Below are 20,671 nucleotides of genomic sequence, written 5' to 3'. Positions count from 1 at the left end.
ATTTACATTACAGTGTTCAGTTTTAAAAGGGATGTGGTCGCATCATAGAAAATGGGTGTGCTAATGACAGACATTGCAACATATTTGAAGAGGACACATGATTGAGGTTGAATATGGTCCTTATGAATTCATCATTTGTCACTAGGGTATCCACAAGTAGGAAAAAGCTACTCAAACCCAAGTCTTCTATTCCTGGAAATTCAGTTCAAAATAAATTATACTTACAGAAACAAAGAGAAGGATCAAACCCTGACGAGCACAAATATGTTCTAAATTTTTCATCAATAACATAGCTGCGAATCAGTCAAGCTCTAAAGTTTTACTGTGTAACTCTTAATAACACCAATTGATTAAAAGAACATCCTGTTAAATGTGTCAACCACAAACTTCTGGGTGCAACTGCAGGTCCACTTCGGTCCTGACCAGACATGGAATCAATATCTGTTCTTGGAGACCTGATCATGAGTGGAGAACTTGTGATCTGGTAAACTTCCTTAGTTTCTACCTTAATGAACATGTTTGTTCTTGTTCTACAAAGACCAAATGTGTTGCTGTTTTGAATTAGAAGGATGAAGCAATGCACTTCCTGTCTTATCTGCTGAAAACCATAGAAAGAAGAAGAAATCAAAACAAAACACACTGGGACCATTTCCTGTTGCGTTCCAAGTAAACCAAGATGTTTGGTAAGCCACTGTTGCCATGCTAAAGAGCGTGTATTTTAGCTCAGTTGAGTAGGTGGTCCAGGTCAAATTCACACTCACACACAGCTGAAAGCATGTGGGCACATTGGGCCTGGACCACCACTGAATGTGGTCTGCACCCTCAGCTCTCAGTGTTGACTTGGGATGACCCGTGTCTGTACTGCAGGTGTCGTTTCCTATGGTTTACTTTGGCCAGGTCATCATTGTGAATGAGAATATCTTCTAAATAAAGGTCAAATAGTCTGAACAGGGTCTTCCAGTGAGACCAGTTCCCTGGGCTGTTCCTCTGATCTTAGGTTTGACACTCAGAACAGTCTAAGAGTGTTTCTCAGTGTAATTATAGGTGGTCAGACTTGGGCAGAGCCCCGTAAACTACTGACTATAAGCTGATGTTCTGGTGGTGAAGAGAGGAGTAAAGACGACGGCTTCATATTCAACAGTTTTCTATTAATAACTGGTGATGCTGTGGGAATCCACTGACCCCGTCATTCCTGACCCCACCTCACCACAGCAGATCACTTCCTGCTTTTGAATCAATCCCCTGAGCTCCAATGAAAACAAACACATGCTGCCGCCAGAATGTGGACTTCGGTCAACTTTGGACTTCAGTGGACATCCTGAACTGCTTCTCTTAACTATCACAACCAAAATACAACCCCCCCCCCCCCAGGTTGAAGATGAGGAGTGGGAGGGGCAGTCATGATTTTTAATAGCGTATATTTCAGCGAGGCTATTTAAGGTAACAAGCAGAAATAACACTTTTGCTAACTATTGAAAAATGGCTTCCTTTATTGCACTCAAAGCTGCAGCAGCCACCAAGAGTGAGACAGATGCAGAAGTCACCTACCGGTGGCTGGAGTCCACTGTCTTCTCTGTCCAGACTCCCTCTCGAACTTCTGGTGTCTGGTTTCTAAAGACACACACAGAAATACCAAAAATGTTATATCTCCAACTGTATTTACATGCAGGCCTGGTTTCTATCTCAGAGACTCACTGAGGTATCTCTAAAGAATGGCTGGGATTGTGTGTGACTCGGTGTGTGACTTTTATCACAAGTGAAGTTTGGTACTGGATTTTAATTCCAGGAACTTTCCCCTGAGACAGATACTCTTTTGTGGTATGATATCCGCTTAATATCCCATATGCAAACACTTAAGACAGTGCATCCATTCAAGGTTTTCTACTATAATTATCTTTAAAAAAAATTAAAGTTGATAATTATGAACATGAAGTGACCAACTCGAGAAAGAAAGACTGAGTGAACAGTAGAGAAGCTCACACACAAAGAATGCGTCCAAACTCAGTTTTCCTGCAAGAGAAGTCCAATAAAAACAGAACACACTGTACAAAGCTGCAGGATCCAGTAGTAACTGCTTCCATACACACATCCCCGTCGTCCAACTTTAAGTGTAGCTTTTCACATCCACAGGTAACTCCACAAAAGATCCCAGCAAATAACCCACACACCCCTCAACACATGCAGCTCTCCATCCCATCACACCCCTTTCCTACCAGTTTTCCAAGACAGGACTTGAAGACCAGCATCGCCATCTATGTTGATGGATTGTTTGTGTCAGAGTTGTTCGAGGTGGTGTGTGTGTGTGTGGTTATCTGCTCCTGTTAGGAGTCGGCCTCTCTTCTTCCTGTCTGTCTACTAGTTTATATCCTCTCGTGTGTGCCAGTAGTCTCATCAAGAGAAAAATTCAACTATGGCTTCCTGCCCCCAGAACACTTATATCTGACTCTGAAGTACGGACAGAGAGAACGAGAGGTGGAGGAGAAGGAGGAGGAGGGATGGAGGGTTGGAGCACACTGCCAATGAGCTGTCACTGTGTGAGCCATTTTTTTCTCAAACCCTGATTTTTTTCTCCTTCCTTTCCTCCTCCCTCTCTTTCTCACTCCTCCCTGAAGTGACAGTGTTATAAAAACCAGCCAACCTCCAACACGCTTTGATATGTACACACACACACACACGCGCACACACACACACACACACACACACACACACACACACACACAGCTTTTCAGTAATCTTGTGCGTTGTCAGTTAGTGGTTGTGGGTCAAAGACAAACTGTTGACTGGGCTGTCAGATTCTCTAAGCCTATCATTAACTTGGAATTCACACAGGCCACACCTGCCTACAAACTCTCACTCTCTCTCACACACACACACACACACACACACACACACACACAGAAAACAAAGCTGATAATGTTCACACAAATATCCATCTGCATGAAAAGTTCCTCCCTCTTTTCTCACATTCATTCATCTTTGTTTGTTTTACATCAACCAGCAGTGTGAGATCCTCCAGTAACCATTAAAGGTGAAGATGGGGTATTTAGTGGGATCTTTGGGCAGAAATTGAATATAATATTCATAACTTTATTGTCATTATGTCATTTGCCATGTACAATCACCTTAAGATTACAATGACTGTTTTTCGTTAAAAAAATAGTCCCTCATGTTACATCTATGCTGGATATGGGCAGGATATTTTCATGACATCTTTTCCCCTTAAATTGTGTTTTTATTTAATTGTCAATAAAGTTACAAGCAAATTGTGCATAAGCTGTAAAAAAGGAAATGTATATTTGGTGTGTTTCAAACAGCTGGTCCTGAACAAATAAAAGCTACTACTTAACAAAAGCGTACAAGAAGAAGAACAAGAGCTGTCCACTTATTCAAATGTTTTTAATTTCCATCAGCCTTTATTGATGTGACAATTTGAAATGTAAATCAAAACACGGTGATGGAAACACAACTAATGACATATTATCAATTATCGTGTAGTCCTCATAAGACCAGCTTTAGCGTCGAAGGGCCATTCCTTTGCTTACAGCGCATTCAAATGCAGCTAATCTCAGGTAACAAATTCTTGAGTTACTATGGCATCAACAGGAACTTAATGCCCCAATTTTGAAGGAATTTGGAGCTGGTTAAAGCAGAGAGGGAGTGCCGTCGGCTTGCATGACTGGGGTATTGCGCCTTAAAACTCTTAACTGCAGCACCTGGAGAAAATTATTCTGATGCAAAAATGTCTTATTTAATGTGAATTTATTTTCCACACACCCTTGAAAGTCACTACAGTGTTACAACAACACAACCTCTTCAGAAAGGTTAAGGCTTGAGAGCAGCAGCTTTCTATTTTTGCATTTCCTCTATCACTTTGCTTGCCAAAGACCACAGTAGTAGCATTACTGCTGTAATCATGATCCTAATGAAGTAGACTGAAATAATTTTGGATATATTTAGCTTTCTGTATATTTGAAAAGCATTTCTTTTATCATTTCTATTCATGCTTGTCAAAAAAGTGATGGGATTCAGGGAATTTACAAAAACATGACAGCATGCATCGTGGAACTGAAAAAAAATTGACAACTCAAAATAGAAAGTAAGCTTGGCAGCTCCTCCGTGCAGATTGCAATGACACATCTCCAGATCAAACACACACACACTCACACGCACGCACGCATACAAAAGAGTCAAGGGTCTTGAGATGAAGCTTTTCTCCATGTTCTTTTCTAGTCTGAACTTTTTGTGGGTATGCAGATATATTTGTAAAGGTCAGATTGCAGAAATTCAGCAACTTTCTAAATCTTTGCTTGGCAGTTAAAGAACACTGGTGATCTCGAGTTACAAACTAAGTATACTACGTGATGTGCCTGTGTTAAATTTGTGAGTGTTTTCTTTTAAGTGTGTACTGTGTGTGTTACCAGCAGCCTCTCCTCCTGCTCCAGCCACCTCTGATCCTCCTCCATCTGCTGCTGTTGTATCATCAGCTGTTCCTCCATTAACAGGCACTGCTGGCCTACGCACTGCTGCATGTCTACTGCCCTGTCCTACACACACACACACACACACACACACACACACACACACACACACAAAACAAAAGACAAGGCATATGCAGCATGCAGCACAGGACCACAAACACATTCACAGAAGCATATAGATGGAGAGAAGCATGCGTTCACAGTTACACACAGAACATGGAAACAGACACACACATACACCAAACTGATGAGAAACTTAGGTGATGGTAGACACACACTAAAAATATCAATGCAACCTGACATCCACTGCTTCATTCACTTCGCACAATGAGCTGTCTTTGATATCTAAAATGTTTGCAGGCTTGTTCTGCAGAGATCTTTTTTTTTTTTTTAAGATTATGATGCATTTGGTTTGTCTGCTGGTCGACAGTTGCAGTTTTTAGCTGGTAAGTTTGTTGAATGGGTCCCATGATGCAACATCTATTTCTTGGAAATGACCTAGAACTGAATAGTCTGGAAGCGATGGACTTGAGAATGAGCACGTATAAATCATTTAAGAAGACGTTTGTATAACTTTCACCAACTTAAAAAGAGTGATAGGAAACATGGGCAGCATTATTTTTCTCTTTTGATCTCTGCATTTTCCAATTTGGGAGTGTGTGTGTGTGTTTGTAGGAGTGTAAAAGTGGTTACCCACCTCCATTGCTGAACCCCACAGCACCATATCCTGCCCATGCTGCTGGGGGAGATGCTGTACATGTGAGTGTGTGTGGACGTGGTGGCGAGGGTGTGTGTGTGCATGATGTGTGTCGAGCATTGCTGCCTGTGGTGGGTACAGGGCGCTGGGCACCGAGGGGAGGGTGTGAGGACCGGGGTACCCTGCCATCTGAGACGAGGAGGAAGGCAAAGACACCGTCAGAGTTTGTAGATTATTTTGCACTTTAAAGTGATACCTCACCCAAAAAGTTTGTTTTGCTCTCAAGTACTCACAAATAGGCATCTCAAGCTCACAAAAAAAACCAATTCCTTGCTGTGTCATTTCTTTGTCACTCCAGAATGTAGAAAAAGCCAGACACATTTAGCTTCAAGCTCATGGCGCCCCATAGCCACCAACTACATCAGGAGAATAACTATCACAAATATCTATTGACAAACCTTCAAGCTTACTTCCTGAGCACAAGACATCTATTTGTGAGTACATGAAAGGTATAATGCACTTTTGAGGAGTAGTAAGACGTGTTAGGAGTCTGTCTACTACATACCTGGTAGTGTCCAGCATGCTGGGGGTTAGGGTAGAATCCTTCACTAGAGCGGGGGCTTGGATAGCCAGGTCTACTAGGCTACACAAGGGGGGGAAGAAAGATGAGAAAAGTTACAAAGCTTGTTTGTGTCCCCCCCCCCCCCCAAACTAAACAGTCAGAGGACAGGACACCAGGCCATTCAGACGATCAACACACACAAACCCCCCTGGAGCTGTTTGTGTGGGTGTGTTAGCTGTCAAACAGAACAGGGGACACCCACTGGGCTGCAAGTCCAGCAAGCTGTTAGTCGAACTGGCACCGACTTCCATCCATATGTTACAAACATTACTCTCTAAGGATAATAAACAGTATTAATATCATGGTGTATTGAGATTTAGGATTACTGGTTAGATGTGATGCAGGTACAGCTGCATGTTCACCAGAGACCTCTATTTTAAGTGCTGGCCCAGAGGAAACACTTGGACTGTGACTACAAGAGGTTTAGAATGTGCCCCAGAATGTGTCCTCCATTTTAATGCCTTTGCTGAATTTTAAAGGTGCCTGATAATTGTTACAGAACATTCCCTTTATTCTTATGAACATAATAATAACCAGTTGTCATTAAAACAGAAGTGGTTGGTGAACCTACATCTGCTGCCTTGGTGTGATTTGTTAAGATGACACTGCTGACCGTTAATGAACCGTTTCCCTTCTTAGAATGACTTGACACACTTCCCATTTATGATGTTGACATCTTTAACACTGTCACAACAGTACTGTACCATCTACCTTCCAAAGCCTCTCATAGTAGCTTGCTCTGGACCACACCTCCGACAGCAAGACAGACAAAGCAGAACAAGAGTGGCAAAGACAGACAGGTATGAAGGGACAAGAAGGAGGTGAAGGGGAAGAGAAGCAGACGAGACAAAGGAACTGAAGACGAGATAAACAGGAGTGTCAAACTCTCAGACAGACAGACAGAAAGGGAAATGTGCAGCATGTTTGTGAAGGGCTCAACGTTCCTTCACAAGAACAAAATTATATATTGTAAGTTTAAATCTGCCCCAAAGCCTTTCACAGCCTTGGTATGTAGAGGGAGGTTTCCTTGGGAATACCCGTTTTAGAAATAGAAAAATAAACAAAGAGACAACAAACAGAAAGACAGACTGGAGGGTGCTGCTGCAACAGGATAGTAAGGTAGAAATGGGTTCCTGTTTGGATGCTTAAAGATGAATATTACAATGCAATAATGAGTGACTGACGAGTATCATTGATGCAAACCTCAGCCACTATCACACCGGCGCAGATATGGGAGGTTCAGTCCATTCACAGACAAAACAAGCAATCATGGACCTGCAGACGTGCTAACACACACCAACTACTGGCACAAACAGCAAGAAGATACTGTACCATGGAAATTTGTGCAGGTTGAGGAGTACCGCTGTAATTTCTAGAGTTCTGCTTACAATGATGTGCATCCTTTTAAAAATGTATCTGTACTTTGTCTTTCATCACCTGCTCTGTATAGAATATTCTCTGAAATGAGAACCTTGACAAAACCTTTTCAACATTCAACACAATTTACCGTTATCTCTTGATTTATTCTGACACAAGAATTTTAGCCTAACACATTGCAATGAGGATCTCTTTTTAAGGAACCTGTCCGAAAGAGAAATACAGCATCCCTGCTCTTATCATATAACCCCCTTTGGGATAACCCTAAGCATATTTTTAGTAATGCTGAGTTCCACAGTGTCATTAAGATTTGCGGCACAATTCATGCACACATTTATCATGCAAGTTCCCAGTGCAGTGAAACTATATACATGAAGGTCTCACTGAGAGTTAGACCAGGACTGGATTCCCGAGGAGATTTAACCTGTTTTCAAGCTCAGAGCCAAACACAACATGGAGGAATTACCAGACTGCATTTCATGATTTAACATCTGATTTCTCACTGGCGCCACAGCTACCCTTAATTGTACCTGTATTTTTATTTCTTCAACAAACCATTAAGTGGATAAGTCATGTTTTAAATAGTTTCCAGCATTGGGGGGGGGGGGGGTTGTCTTTTATAGCCCTGTGGGGAGGACCAAACTTTCCCCCCTAAAACAGGATCACCAATGAAAACAGGCTCATGTGTGGGAAAAAAAAGGATCAGTGAAAAGCTAAAAGATCACACAGTTCAGAATCCACAGCCTTTAGGAAGACTATTCATGTATTTATAGAAACTGTGTCAATCCCAGGCTCCAGAAGCAGCCACATAGTATTACTGTATATCAAATCAAACCATGAATTTTTGCTCCGAGCGCTCTCTCTCAATCAGAAATGATACCTAGAACTGAGGAGGAGCTGTTATGTTGCAAAGCAGGACTTCTGGTTCCATCTAGTGTAAAAAAATCTCTACATTCTACTTGAGCTCCATGTATAATTCCCGTGTAGTTTAAATGCTGACCACAGCATTCTTTCCTCTGTTGCTTTTTTTTCGGCATATGCATGGCACTTATGGTAAAGTTTTGTGATTGTTGGGTCAATGGAAGAAGGATTTAAGAAAGGAATTCTGAACGAGCTAGAAATAGGGTGTGATAATCGGAGGGTACATCAACACAATGACAGACGGACCATCCAGACAAAAACAAACGACTGTAACGACATTCATCACAGCAGAGGTCAAGCGACAAGTTACTAGGTGACGCATAAACATGCTGAGTGAATAGACACAGGAGTTAATAGGTACTGCATCGAAACAATTCCACTACATAAGTACTGAGCTGGTTCAGCTCTGCAAGGACAATATTTGAGAGAAATGTTGCAACATTATTTTGTGAGACAAAATGTTCCATCAACAAACATCCAAATGTTGTGAAAATCACTTTTTCAGTCTCACAGAATCAGTTTCTTCTGAATTTTACCACCAATTCTTGCCAATAATACAAGAAGAAACCACACCAATTGGGTAAATACAATTCTTTTGGTTCAACAACAACCAGTTGACAATCTGCAGCATTACAAATCTGGAGTTGGGATTTTTTTCTAGAGTTGACATTAAAAACTGATCAAGTTCTCAGAAACAGTGAATGTTGCAACATCTCTATGAAGCAGCTTCATCATGAGTTGGGTGAGTAATTGTTCAAATCGTCTTGCCTGTGATGATGTAGATGGGAATAGCAAGCAGGGGCTGTGAGGGACTGTGTGGGTAGTTAAAGGGAGGTGGGGTCTTTGACAAGCAGAGCCTATTGGGACTCTCTCTGAATGCGGAAGGGCAAGGGGGGGCCTCCTAGACTGAAGCAGGGGGTCAGGGCCAGGTTGGAGTTGGGGACTGGGATTAGTTTGGCAGCCAGGGTGAAAGCTGGGCACCGCCAGGGCTTTAAGGTTGGAATCAGATTTAAGCTGGATGTTGTGGCGGGGGTGGGGACAAACATCTGACTTGCTGCAGGTCAGACAGTCAAGGTGAGTTTGGAAAAGGAGTTGAGAGAAGCTGCTTGGCTTAGGCTGGGATGGACTGAGCAGCTGTCCATTAGCCAGAGGATTTATCTTGTGGGGGCAGCTGCTACTGGACAGGCTGTTTGAATGTGCAGGAGGTGGAGAGGAGAAGTTAGCCTGAGACTGCAGAAGCAAGCTGGCATCAATGTTGGATTCATGATTCATCTTGGCATGGTGCTGAGAGACAGAACAGTAATTAGGGACAGTGGAAAACTGATGGGAAAGTATCAGAGATGATGACATGGGAGTGGGTAGGTGAGAGGAAGAGCAGGGAGATGAGGGATGAGGGTTTCCCAGGCTGAGGGAGAGCTGAGAGGCAAAGTGCTGGTTTTGATGACAATGGTGGTGAGGAGAAGAAGCAGACAGACAATCCCGACTGAAGGTTGGCTGCAGGGAGGGACGACGGCTGGGCTGCAAACACAATAGAAAGAAAAAAGTAGAGGAGGAAAAATGCCAATGAAGGGTAGAGCAGAGGACAGAGACGAGTCACAGACAGGAAGCAACTGTAGCCAGAGCCATTTAATCAGCGTGACAACACCAATGAATGGAGTCCAAACTTCCCTCCCAAAATACAGTGACCCCAATGCTATATTCACTGTAGTGCCTCAATCCTCAAGCCAGAAAAACTTTCAAAAAAATCAACTTTTTAGAAGATGTGCTTATTGACATTTGTTCTAACTACTTTCCTGGCTGGGTGCAGTGATTTGATGCAGCATCTAAAAACCTCTGCTTGAAAAAAAAAAACTGCTGCTATTAATCATGGCTGATTTGTAAGAGAGGACGAGGAAGATTTACTCATGGGGGGGGGGCGACAAAGGACAAAAAAGGGTCTCAGGCTCAGGAGGGAAGGCCATCCATCTATTTGTTTGGCTTTCTGGAGGATGGACAATAAGTGTATTTCCTTAAACATCAACATGTTAATGTCATAAGCTACTGTTAAAGACATATGGCTTGTAGTTGTAAGCAGAAGAAGCACTTAACAGATGCTGACAGCAGGGGCACAATGGCAGAAGGATGAAGTAGCTAGCAGCTGAGGCAACAAGCTGTGAAGTGGGACGGCTGTCGTGGAGCAGGGGGGAGGAGTTTGTGGAAAATACGACCAGTAGTGTCATTTTTTAAAGCTAATTTTTAAGGAAAGACAAGATTGCATTTCAAACATTTTAGAAAAGACTCTCGTCAGTTGTGTGGAGGAGCATGATTGTGTATAGTGTAATGAATTCATATTTATTGCCATATAAAGTTCCTCCTGCTCCTCCTGTTGCACACCGGAGGCTCTTGATGCAAGCAATCAATGACCGAGCCACAAAATTCTGAAGTTTCAAGCCTGATGCTCTTCATCCAGCTACCTACAGTCTGGACCGTGAATTGTGACAAATATGAAACCATTGCAGTTCCAAAAATATGATCAAAAAAGGAAAAACGATCATGGTAATTCAAGTCTTTATTAACCCATAATAATAAGTCAATGAAACCTGACAGTGACAGCCAAAGCCATCAGGTCAGTTAATCATCATATTGTCACACTACAGAACAAATTAATGATGAAGAATAATGTTTCATAATAATTGTGCTATTTATTTTTGCTATTATTCTATTTATTTTATATTGATCAGTGTTGCCTCATGTGGTGCCTAGGGGCCTGATGACAACGTAATTGCAGTTTTTCTAATTTGTGTAAATAATTGCCTGTGCATTTTCTGTGAGGTAAAAATGGATTTTAAATTTAAAATGCACACGGAGAAACTGTGGTGCAGAGACCTTTATCAGGTATGACAGCAGTATTTGGCCACTGCTGATGTAGATCATTTAGGATCAACGGGAGACTGGTTTTGTTGGAGTAATGATGATGGATTTCCTACTGGCAATCATGCACATGTGGGTGACTTATGATGGCCCTTTGGCGCTGCGTTCTTTATAGTCCCATGAAGAGCGATGGGCTCAAAATGTCAACGATTTTTATCTTGTGGCAATATCTGTGGAAAACACAACCTCATTCTACAGCAGCTGAATTTTTAAAAAAAAGTAAAACTGACAAAACCTAATAATGTGATCAAATTAGAATATGCCCCTTAATTTTTAAACTTAATTATCTATGAATGGTGGCCAGTTAGAATCTTAGACTAATAAACTAAGGCACTAATTCCATCAGAGTACGTCTTTGTTACAATGAGCTAAGAGCGCATGGACTTGCACTGATCAGCGTGTCTCCCTGTAAACAACACAAACACAACACATACTGAAGGTCGTGAGGACACACTTCTTTACAAGACACACACACACACACACGGACACAGAAATGTGTTGTGTTAATGTTTTACCTTTGGAGGTGCTTCATCAGACCCTCCAGAGTCCCACGAAACAGTGACCTGCCTCCTCATCTCCATCCTGCTCCTCTCCTTCTGCTGGAGCTTCTCCTCCTCTAATATAGTGCTGCAAACCAGGGGGGAGCATGATATTAAAAAGTGTTTTTCTTTGTAACTTATTTCAATAAAGCACTGGAAATAGGGTAGAGAAAGAGCCTAGATCGGTTGTCCACAACCTGTCATCATGTCAATGATTAAGACATTTCAAGCATGTCTGGAATACCAAAAGTGCAGCTCCAAAATACAAAGTTTCTTGCTGGTATCGCCCACAACAATGATAAACAGTGTCACTGTTCTCTACCAGACCAAGACAACTTAATGCCTCATGTCTGGGTTTGACAAATGATGAATGTTGCTATGATTTAACCGCAATAAACAGATAAAAATGATGCCCAAGTAATCACATGATCGTGCTCATTCGTACAAGGTATACAGGTATACATGCATGCTTTTCACGTCTCTCCATGAGATTACAAGCAAACAAATCTTAAAATTCTTGTCATCTAAAAAGGAGTACAGATCCTAAACCTTTAGTAAAAATAGAAATCAAAATAAACAGTCATCGTGCCTTTCATCCTTGTCCCTTTATCACTTTGATGAAGTTAATAGATGATGACACGTTATATCAGTCCTAAGTGTACTGAATATCCACCAGCCACTGAATTTAAACTTGCAGATCAAGCCTGTTGATATCATCGGTGACCTTAAATTGGAAAAGGTAGGTTCATATAATCAAGAGGAGTGTGTGTGTGTGTGTGTATCAGAACTATAATGCATGAAGTATTGTAGATTGACATTAATATATATATATTTGGCACTCATCATATGAACATGTTCTGAATGAAGTGGAAGAGTGAAAAATTTTCTCCTCTCACACATCGTCAGATCTTCACAACCCCCTCAACCAGGGTGATAGGGAGAACATCCATATTTTTACATTTTAAACTGGGGATGCACGATACTTGCTTTGCTGATATCCCAAACATCAACAGAATTATACGAACAAAATTAGCCAATATTTACCGATATCTATTAAATGCATTAAACAGGTTTCTATGATGCTGACAGACTGAAAAACATGTAAAAAATATTGCAAATGTAGAAACCTAGTATTTTAAAATTTCCAAAACATTTGAAAAAGCTGATAAATTATACATCTACTGCATTGTTTCCTCATCATAAACATATGATACGTAAAGATGAAGAGACACGAGCAGAACTGGATCAGACTGATATTACCAATATTGTCATGCATCCCTGTTCTAAACCAACTCAACCACCTCCTGCACACCTCAGGTTATGTTATAAAAACACGCTCTCTTGCTCATGTACTACTTAAAAAGCAATTTATATGACATATTACTGTCTGCTCAAGTGGTTTTCTGCCTCCTACTAGACATATGAAGAACATCACACACACACACACTTGTTCACACTTCATTACTGTGCACACCCGCATCATGCAAAGAGGATATTACCTCACATACTATTTTTATGGAGTTTAAATAACAGAATAGCAGAGAAAGAAAGAAAGGGTAAAGGAAAAGAAAAAACATTTTTTTTATTGCAAACAACTCTTCAGTCTGTCAGTTCAGTTAAAAAATTGCAGCAGCAACGCTCAAGTCGTCAGACTATATTTGGTCCAAAAAAATGTTACATTAACTATTAATCCCATAAACAAACACATACCAAAGCAAGTGTGACATAAAGTCATGTAGTAAATCTTGTTAAAATGTATTGAATTACTTAGCAAGCAGCCAACACTCTCATCCAAAAGCTTTAAAAAAAAACCCAAAAAAACAAACCTAACATGCTGAATGTACTCACTAGACTTACTAGCCTGTTCCTTGAGAAAAATGCTGGTACGCTCAACCCAGGAAGGAGCTGCTGCTGCTGCTGCTGCTGCTGCTGATGAAGCGCTGCTTTGACAAATCTAGTACAAATTCTCTGAGCAACCAGGCTGGGTGCTATTTCTGGAAACGTCATTACCCGTCTGTCCTGTTGTCTCCTACTGTGTGTGTGTGTGTGTGTGTGTGTGTGTCCTTGCACCTGTCTCTGTCTGTCCCCCATCCATTCCTATTCTCTTCCATGAACAACACATTTGTACAGTGTCAGTGGGTGAATTATCCACTCGTGTTTTCCAGTAAAATAAATTTGACTTCTCTATCTAAAGGCAACAAACCATTATTCATCACTTATGACATCACAGACATCTTCTTCCATTGGAAATTGACACTCACGCTGCCAAATCTGCCCCACTATTAAGAAATAAATGACATCATGTCTGTGTAGGTGTGATAATGATAATGTCACCACACTACACCATCAGCGTTAGCCGTCTCCTGCCCCCACCAGCACCACACCACCACCATCTGGAACAACAAGGCCCGTTTGACTTTATTTACTCAGGCGGGGCTTGGGCTTACTCAATCTTGGACTTTTGAGAAACGCCCTTTAATTCTGACGCATTTCTCACCTTCTGATCATCCGATGCAAACACTACTCAGGAGGGATTGACAGGGTCAATCAGACATTCAGCCTGAACTGAGGTTTCTACTACTATCACTAAGCCTTACGTTACAGTAACACGGTAATTGCAGCAAAATAAACTATGTACATACAAAGACTACAAAATTTGAGAAGTGGATGCCAGCAAACTGTCACTCACATGCTGATCTGACATTCATCCTGACTTCACTACCGACTTATACTAAAACGAAACATGAGCAGTAAAGGAATCATCAACTTTTTCCTCTTGGGAAAAAAAAACCCCCACCACTTAGTTTATTCATTTTTGTGAATGTGAATACAGTGTGCTCACAGCTGATATAAATTCATGCAAAGCCTCAGAAAAACAAAGATATTAAATATATTCTAAATCCAAAGCTATCTTCTCTAGAGAGGAGCATTGAGGTTTGAATCCACTGTGCTAATGTGCTCCAAGAAGGCAGCGAATCCCCTTTGGTAACTTAGCTTAGCCTTAATTGTTTCTCTAAAATGATGTATGTGATGCATTCAAAATGGCTCCTCCAAACAGTTTTGGAATGAATCCATTGATACTGTTGCATCTGTGAAGGCACTTGAACACTCCAGCTTGAGATATGTAAAGTCTCTACAACTGCCACTGTATAAAAGGCTGACAGTGACACTACAACACTTCCAAGTCTTAGGAGAGAGAGCCACATCGAGAAGACAGTACTTTACCTCGAGATATGGCCGATCCAACAGCACCAGAGCACATCCAGTAAACAGCCACTTTCAGAGGAGGAAAATATTTGCTGAAATAATGATGTACAAACCAGCACTAAAAAAAAAATGTCTGGGGACTGTAAAGAATCCTGGCACTACTGATGAGACAATTCTTCTGGCAGGATGACACAAATATGCTGCAGAGGAGCCACACACACCTCTGAAAGATGCCTCACTATCTAGGTAGTTCCATCACCAGCCCTGGACCATGGGACTAAAGCTCTACACAAGTTCTGCTTGCTGTATTCCTCTGTTCTTTCTTTCCCTCTTACTCTTCTCTCTCTTTGTGTGTTCTTTGGAAAGCTGCAGCTCCTGGCAGCTGCCCACTGTGTAAACACACACACACACATGCACACACACACGTTGGTCCTCTGTCTAGAAAAACTGTAGTAGTAAGTGAGAGTTGCATAGTTGGCAGGCGAGACCTATAATTGATATTATGATATAAAAGCTCGCCAGACCAACAGTAAACCAAATCATACAGCCTTATACGGCATTATTCTCTTCCATTGAGGGCCAGTGACCACAGCTAACATGATCAATATTTACTTGGTTTCCAAGACAATAGATGAGGTACATTCAGGGCTCTTCAGGCCTGCTTTGTGCTGTTTATGTATCATAGTAATTTAACATAAAATCCTTAATTTTATTGGCATTGCACTCAATTGTAGTTCACATGTACTTTTCCACTCTGGGTTTCCAGCCCATTAAAACATACGACCACAGACATGTTGTACATGTGTTTGAATATCCAGCAGACCTCCACAATGTCGGGCCCAGTAAAATGTTAGAAAATCTGAAATTTTAATACAAATAAAGTGAGATGACATAACAATCCGGTCAGAAGTAAACAAGGAGGAAAAGGGTGTGTAACCACAGGCAGAATAAGCAATAGAGTGAAAAAAGCTGACGTGAAGAAAATCCGAGATGGTGGTGGCATTCAAGGTGTGAGTCATGCTGGTTTTAAGCGAACTCATAAAACCGCAGGAGTTAAACGTGCACTCCTATTTTGCTGTTTCTCTATGTGTGTGTGTGTGTGAGAAAGACAGAATGTGTGTGAGAGAAAGAGGATGCATTTTGAAGGAACCAATGATACTGTGCAGTTGAAACTTGCATTACTCAACCTCTGTTCTATTATAAGTTTTCCTGTGAGAAATTATTCAGTACTCAACATTATCTATGCGACATCAAATGTAAAATTCAATTAAGAATTGCAGTACAGTTCAGCTATATGAAATCATATCATGGCTAAAGAGTTGCCTGATTGCCTATAAATAGTTTGTTACTCTTTTTTGTGTATTATAAGTTAAGTGAAATCACTGGTGTGCATTTATTATTATTCCTTAAACCAACAAGATGCAAAATAATCAGTTGTGAGCAGAATTGACAGCACCTGCGTCCTCACTGTGTGGAAACATAAGAAGCCCAGAGGATAATTGGGATCACTTAATACAGAGAAGCTCTCAAACATGGGATTCTGACTTCAGACCCTGACATCACCAACAACTCAACTCTGTAAGTGCATTACCACCAGCACTTCTCCTGTTATTATGACATATTTCCATCAGAGGTCACACTGACAAACTACTTCCCAAAAGTTACAGGTCCATTCATGTCTGAAATGTGGAGTCACGGTCTCCGGGAAAAGCTTTACGTCTGCTGCATGATGGAACGGAGAGAGAAAATGTCAATGGGTCTGGATGTAAATGATGAGTGTCCTAACTCTTGTTCAAAATTTCACTCTACACATTTTCCTAGTTGTCAGTGGGACTGTATCAGATTAAGCCTTAAGTCTTTGTCCTCAGGGGTCTAAATACTCTCATACATAGGAAGCAACGCTACAACCTCATACAATGTACAAGGTACAATTTGTAATCCAAGTGCCTGAACAAACTGGTATCACTCCATCTCGTGATGCTGCTATGTTCCTGCAGAGGCGATAGCGGGTCCAAATTCTACATAACCCATTGAATTATTGTTACATTTCACTGTCCGTATAAATAATCTAAATGCCAAACAGCTCTGTCAAGGCATAGACACTGTTGAGCAACTCTAGAATGCTGTATCAGTCCAGATTTTAAGCAAGCATTGTTTGCTTCTAGGTAGACAAGCACAGCACCATAATGGTTGGCTCATTTGTACTATCACGTTTTTACGGAGTCTCGATGACAGCGGCTAGAAAGGAGCCATCCTTGTGACTCGGCTGGTAAGTTGAGAAGCTTGCTTTTCTTTTGATTCTTATGACGGGGGGGTTAACAACCAAATAATATGCTCCAGATGCTTGCAGATTAAGAATTCTTCCATTGAAGGGGGCGGGGGTGCTTTCTGCAGTCAACCATCTCCTGCTTACAAAAGTCTACAACACAAAACACATTTCTATTTATCCTCTTAGTGATACAGATTTATCTAGTCACTTCTTTTCGGCAACTGATTATGGCTGAGTTCATGCACCATCGGTGCTATTCAGATTTCAAAACACTGTAGGGTTAGGGCTCTTTCCCCTTTTACCTCAGAACTCTTAGAATGGCTTCATTTAGGAAATGGTTACTTCCAAGTAATTAGTACGAGTAGATGCGACTCATGAACAGACTGAGATCCTTCCTGTTAGAGGAAATGTAACTCTTAATACTCCAAGCCTATGCAGTTTTTGAAAGGGTGTCATCTAACTCAGTCTTATCAGATCGAAACATGCCTGAGTAATAGTCTAGGCAGAGCTGGAAACAAGGCAGTGATGTATCATTTATCAAGGCGTGACTGATTTTATCTCATTTAATCTTTCTCTGTCATCATCACATCTACATTACCATGACAACCATTATGCCATCAACTCAAACAAGATGTGCAGTTGAGTCAGTAGGTGTTTGGACTGTTTTGTCCTGTCTTTGTACTCTCCCAAGTTAAAGGGGCAAAAAAAGACAACCAGATTTAATCGTTAACTTTCTCATATCTGGTTAAAACTGTAGGCCTTGATATGGATATTCCCAAATATTACCGTATGTTCTGAATCCCACATTTTGAACCAAAAAGGATGTTAAAGTCAGATATTTAACCTGATAATGGCTTCATTTAAGAAAATATATATACATACATACATATACATATATATACACACATATACACACACACACACACACACACACACTACTGCCTCTAAAATGACACCTCTAAAACAAAATGAATAAAAACTTAACATTATCATCTTCATAATGGCAGGACTTGATGCAGGCTGTTGTATTACACTGCATTAGTTTTATCCAGCTGTATATAGACTATAGCTCTGCTCTGGCTATAAATGCACTTAGTTGATAGTGACCCCTGCTGGTGGGAAGGTGTAAGAAAATGCTATTTCTGGAAACATTCCTTTGGCAAATTCCTTTATCCAAGCTGCAGTGTAAATGGGAGCAGATGCAGCAGGGTTCACAGGGATCAATTCATGTTTAAAAGAAAGTTTAAGCTTCGACTTTTTGATGGATTTTAGGTGATACTGAGTGAAAATGTGTGCATACGTCACGACGGCCTATATCACATCATGATTTAGGTGGAGGCAGCCAAGAGGACAACATTCATATCTGATTTCAATGAACAATTTCAGGACATACAATGTCACAAACGTCACATTGATTATTCAACTCTAGAACGTACACGATCTTTTCCACTTCTGCCATGCAGATCATTCCAAACTGAGTCGACTATGGGCCAAAACACGACCAAAGCAGTAACTCCCAAATACGAGAGTAAAATCATCTCAACTGAATGAAGCACACACATATGACAAAATGACATTTTTCGATCATTCCAAGCTGCAAGCACACTGACTCAAACACAGATGCCAACTGCATTCATTACCTACCTCAACTGGGTTTTCAGTTCATTGAAGCGTGGCCTCTTGCTGGGGTCGTACGACCAGCACTTTGTCATCAAGCTGTAAAGAGTAGGAGGGCACTGAGGGGGCATCGCCAGTCGCTCCCCATTTTCTATCCTGCCAATGACGTCGTTGTTCTTGACACCCTGGAAAGGCTTGATGCCGTACATTAGAATCTCCCACATACAGACACCTATGGAAAGACACAAAACATCCATCCATCCATGTTCTATACCACTTATCTGTTAAGGGTCACAGGGGACACAAAACATACAAAAAGATATCAAACTACGATGCCATCCATTCATGTACATGCTGCAATGATAGAAAGAATTGAATCCAAGAACTGAGCTGGTAAAAGTAGAAAACATATTGAGGACAAAAGTGACAGAGATACATAAACTTACCAAACATCCAGACATCGCTGGCTGTGGTAAACCGTCTGAAGTTGATGGATTCGGGAGCCATCCATTTAATAGGCAGTTTACCTTTAGAAGCTGCAAGACGGGGATGAGAGGAACTGTTACACTCCACCGATCAGTTAGGAGTCTTAGAAATAATAATGGAGTGTTCCTGCATGTGTTTTGACAGAACAAAGACAGCTAGACAGAGATGGTGGAAGGAGTATGGAGGTGTTTTTTTCTTACCTTTGTAATAAGAACTGTCTTCCATGTATCTTGAGAGACCAAAGTCCCCCAGCTTCACACAGTCGACTGTAGACACCAAAACATTTCGTGCTGCTATGTCCCTGAGGAGGAAGACATTTATCAGTTTGTTGTGCTTGACTACACTCTTCTCACAAGACCAAATAATTTGAGTCTCATGTAGCCAACATACATAAACATGTGACAACAACCCTACCAGGATAAATAGACAACATTTATTTGGTGTTTTTCTAATCTACTGACCACACAGTGTTTCACACCATATTCAGAATGACAGAGGCAAGGTGCCAACTAGCTGGGCTCAGTTGCTTGCTTCAAGGACACTTCCATCATGACCTCTGAAGGAGCTGATGATAAAATCCAGGACTCCTCATGGCCACTTTTCCTCTTGAGCCACAGCCTCTTCTAAGAGCTCTCTATGCATGCTAATTTTTTTATAGCATGACAGGAATATTTTGTTTCCATTTTGTGGCAAAATCCAGGTGTGGTTTCTCTTAGCAGAAAAATTTATTTCACATCCGATTGCCTTTATTTTCTATGGAAATAATTACAACTTCTAATACAGAGCATGCAGTATTCCTCGAAGGATCAATGTACTACCACTTCACTCAACCAACTCGTATGCAGCTCAAATTCTCGATAATGAAGCAACAGCTTGTGTTGGTGTCTTGGGACGCTCTCCTGCATACCTGTGAACGAAGCGTTTGCTCTCCAGATAAGCCAGTGCCGTGCTGAGCTGGTAGGAGTACAGAATGAGAGTGGCCAGGTCCAGACTGTACTTCCTCACTTGTAGGAATGAACGAAGCTGTGGAGCACAAGACAGAGGCATGTCAGAGAGATGGAGAAAGCAGGAAGACTTGGAGAGAGCAGAAGAAGAAAAAAGTACTGAAATAGAACACCAGAAATTAAAAAACTAAATTACTGCTCCCGACATGGAGTTTACAACGCTTTTTATCTATTAAATGATGTAAAACCTTGCATAAATTGTTATATCCCACCTCTCCGAGTGTGCAAAGTTCCATGATGATCCAAACTGGATTCTCGGTAATGACTCCCATCAGTTTCACAATGTGAGGATGGTCAAACTGACGCATGGTCACTGGAAGGAATTGAAGAGGAGTCAGACACCATTGTAGTAATGGTCATATTTTTCTGTACTAAACAGAAGAATTATTGAAAAAGAAAACATAATAGTGGGAGGCACGTGAGCACACACAGACTCTGAGGAGCTTACATGCTTCTTGGAGAAATTTCTCCCTGACACTGTCAGATGTTGAATTCTTACACGTCTTCACTGCCACCGAGAGAGCCGGGTTCTCCTGTACGATAC

General features: G+C 41.2%; 1 protein-coding gene across 6 annotated transcripts in view; it reads right to left on the bottom strand.

Annotated features, from left to right (window-relative positions):
- The window catches only part of LOC147253593 (focal adhesion kinase 1-like), a 61,999-nt gene that overhangs the window by 6,725 nt on the left and 34,603 nt on the right, over positions 1–20,671 (bottom strand). For all 6 annotated transcript variants that reach the window (XM_086218856.1, XM_086218852.1, XM_086218853.1 and 3 more), the window contains 11 exons: positions 20,576–20,660; positions 20,340–20,440; positions 20,031–20,146; positions 19,324–19,424; positions 19,084–19,173; positions 18,665–18,869; positions 11,521–11,632; positions 5,741–5,818; positions 5,176–5,364; positions 4,419–4,544; positions 1,549–1,611 (listed from right to left, as the gene is read on the bottom strand). In XM_086218856.1, the coding sequence (XP_086074982.1) occupies positions 1,549–1,611; positions 4,419–4,544; positions 5,176–5,364; positions 5,741–5,818; positions 11,521–11,632; positions 18,665–18,869; positions 19,084–19,173; positions 19,324–19,424; positions 20,031–20,146; positions 20,340–20,440; positions 20,576–20,660 (1,266 nt within the window). The remainder of the gene's footprint in view (positions 1–1,548; positions 1,612–4,418; positions 4,545–5,175; positions 5,365–5,740; positions 5,819–11,520; positions 11,633–18,664; positions 18,870–19,083; positions 19,174–19,323; positions 19,425–20,030; positions 20,147–20,339; positions 20,441–20,575; positions 20,661–20,671) is intronic.

Source organism: Aulostomus chinensis, chromosome 11, assembly GCF_037954235.1.
Source record: "Aulostomus chinensis isolate RoL2024-O1b breed Wild chromosome 11, RoL_Achi_v1.0, whole genome shotgun sequence".
NCBI lineage: Eukaryota > Metazoa > Chordata > Actinopteri > Syngnathiformes > Aulostomidae > Aulostomus > Aulostomus chinensis.
Note: the sequence above shows the minus strand (reverse complement) of the source record. Positions and strands in the feature narration are given on the sequence as shown.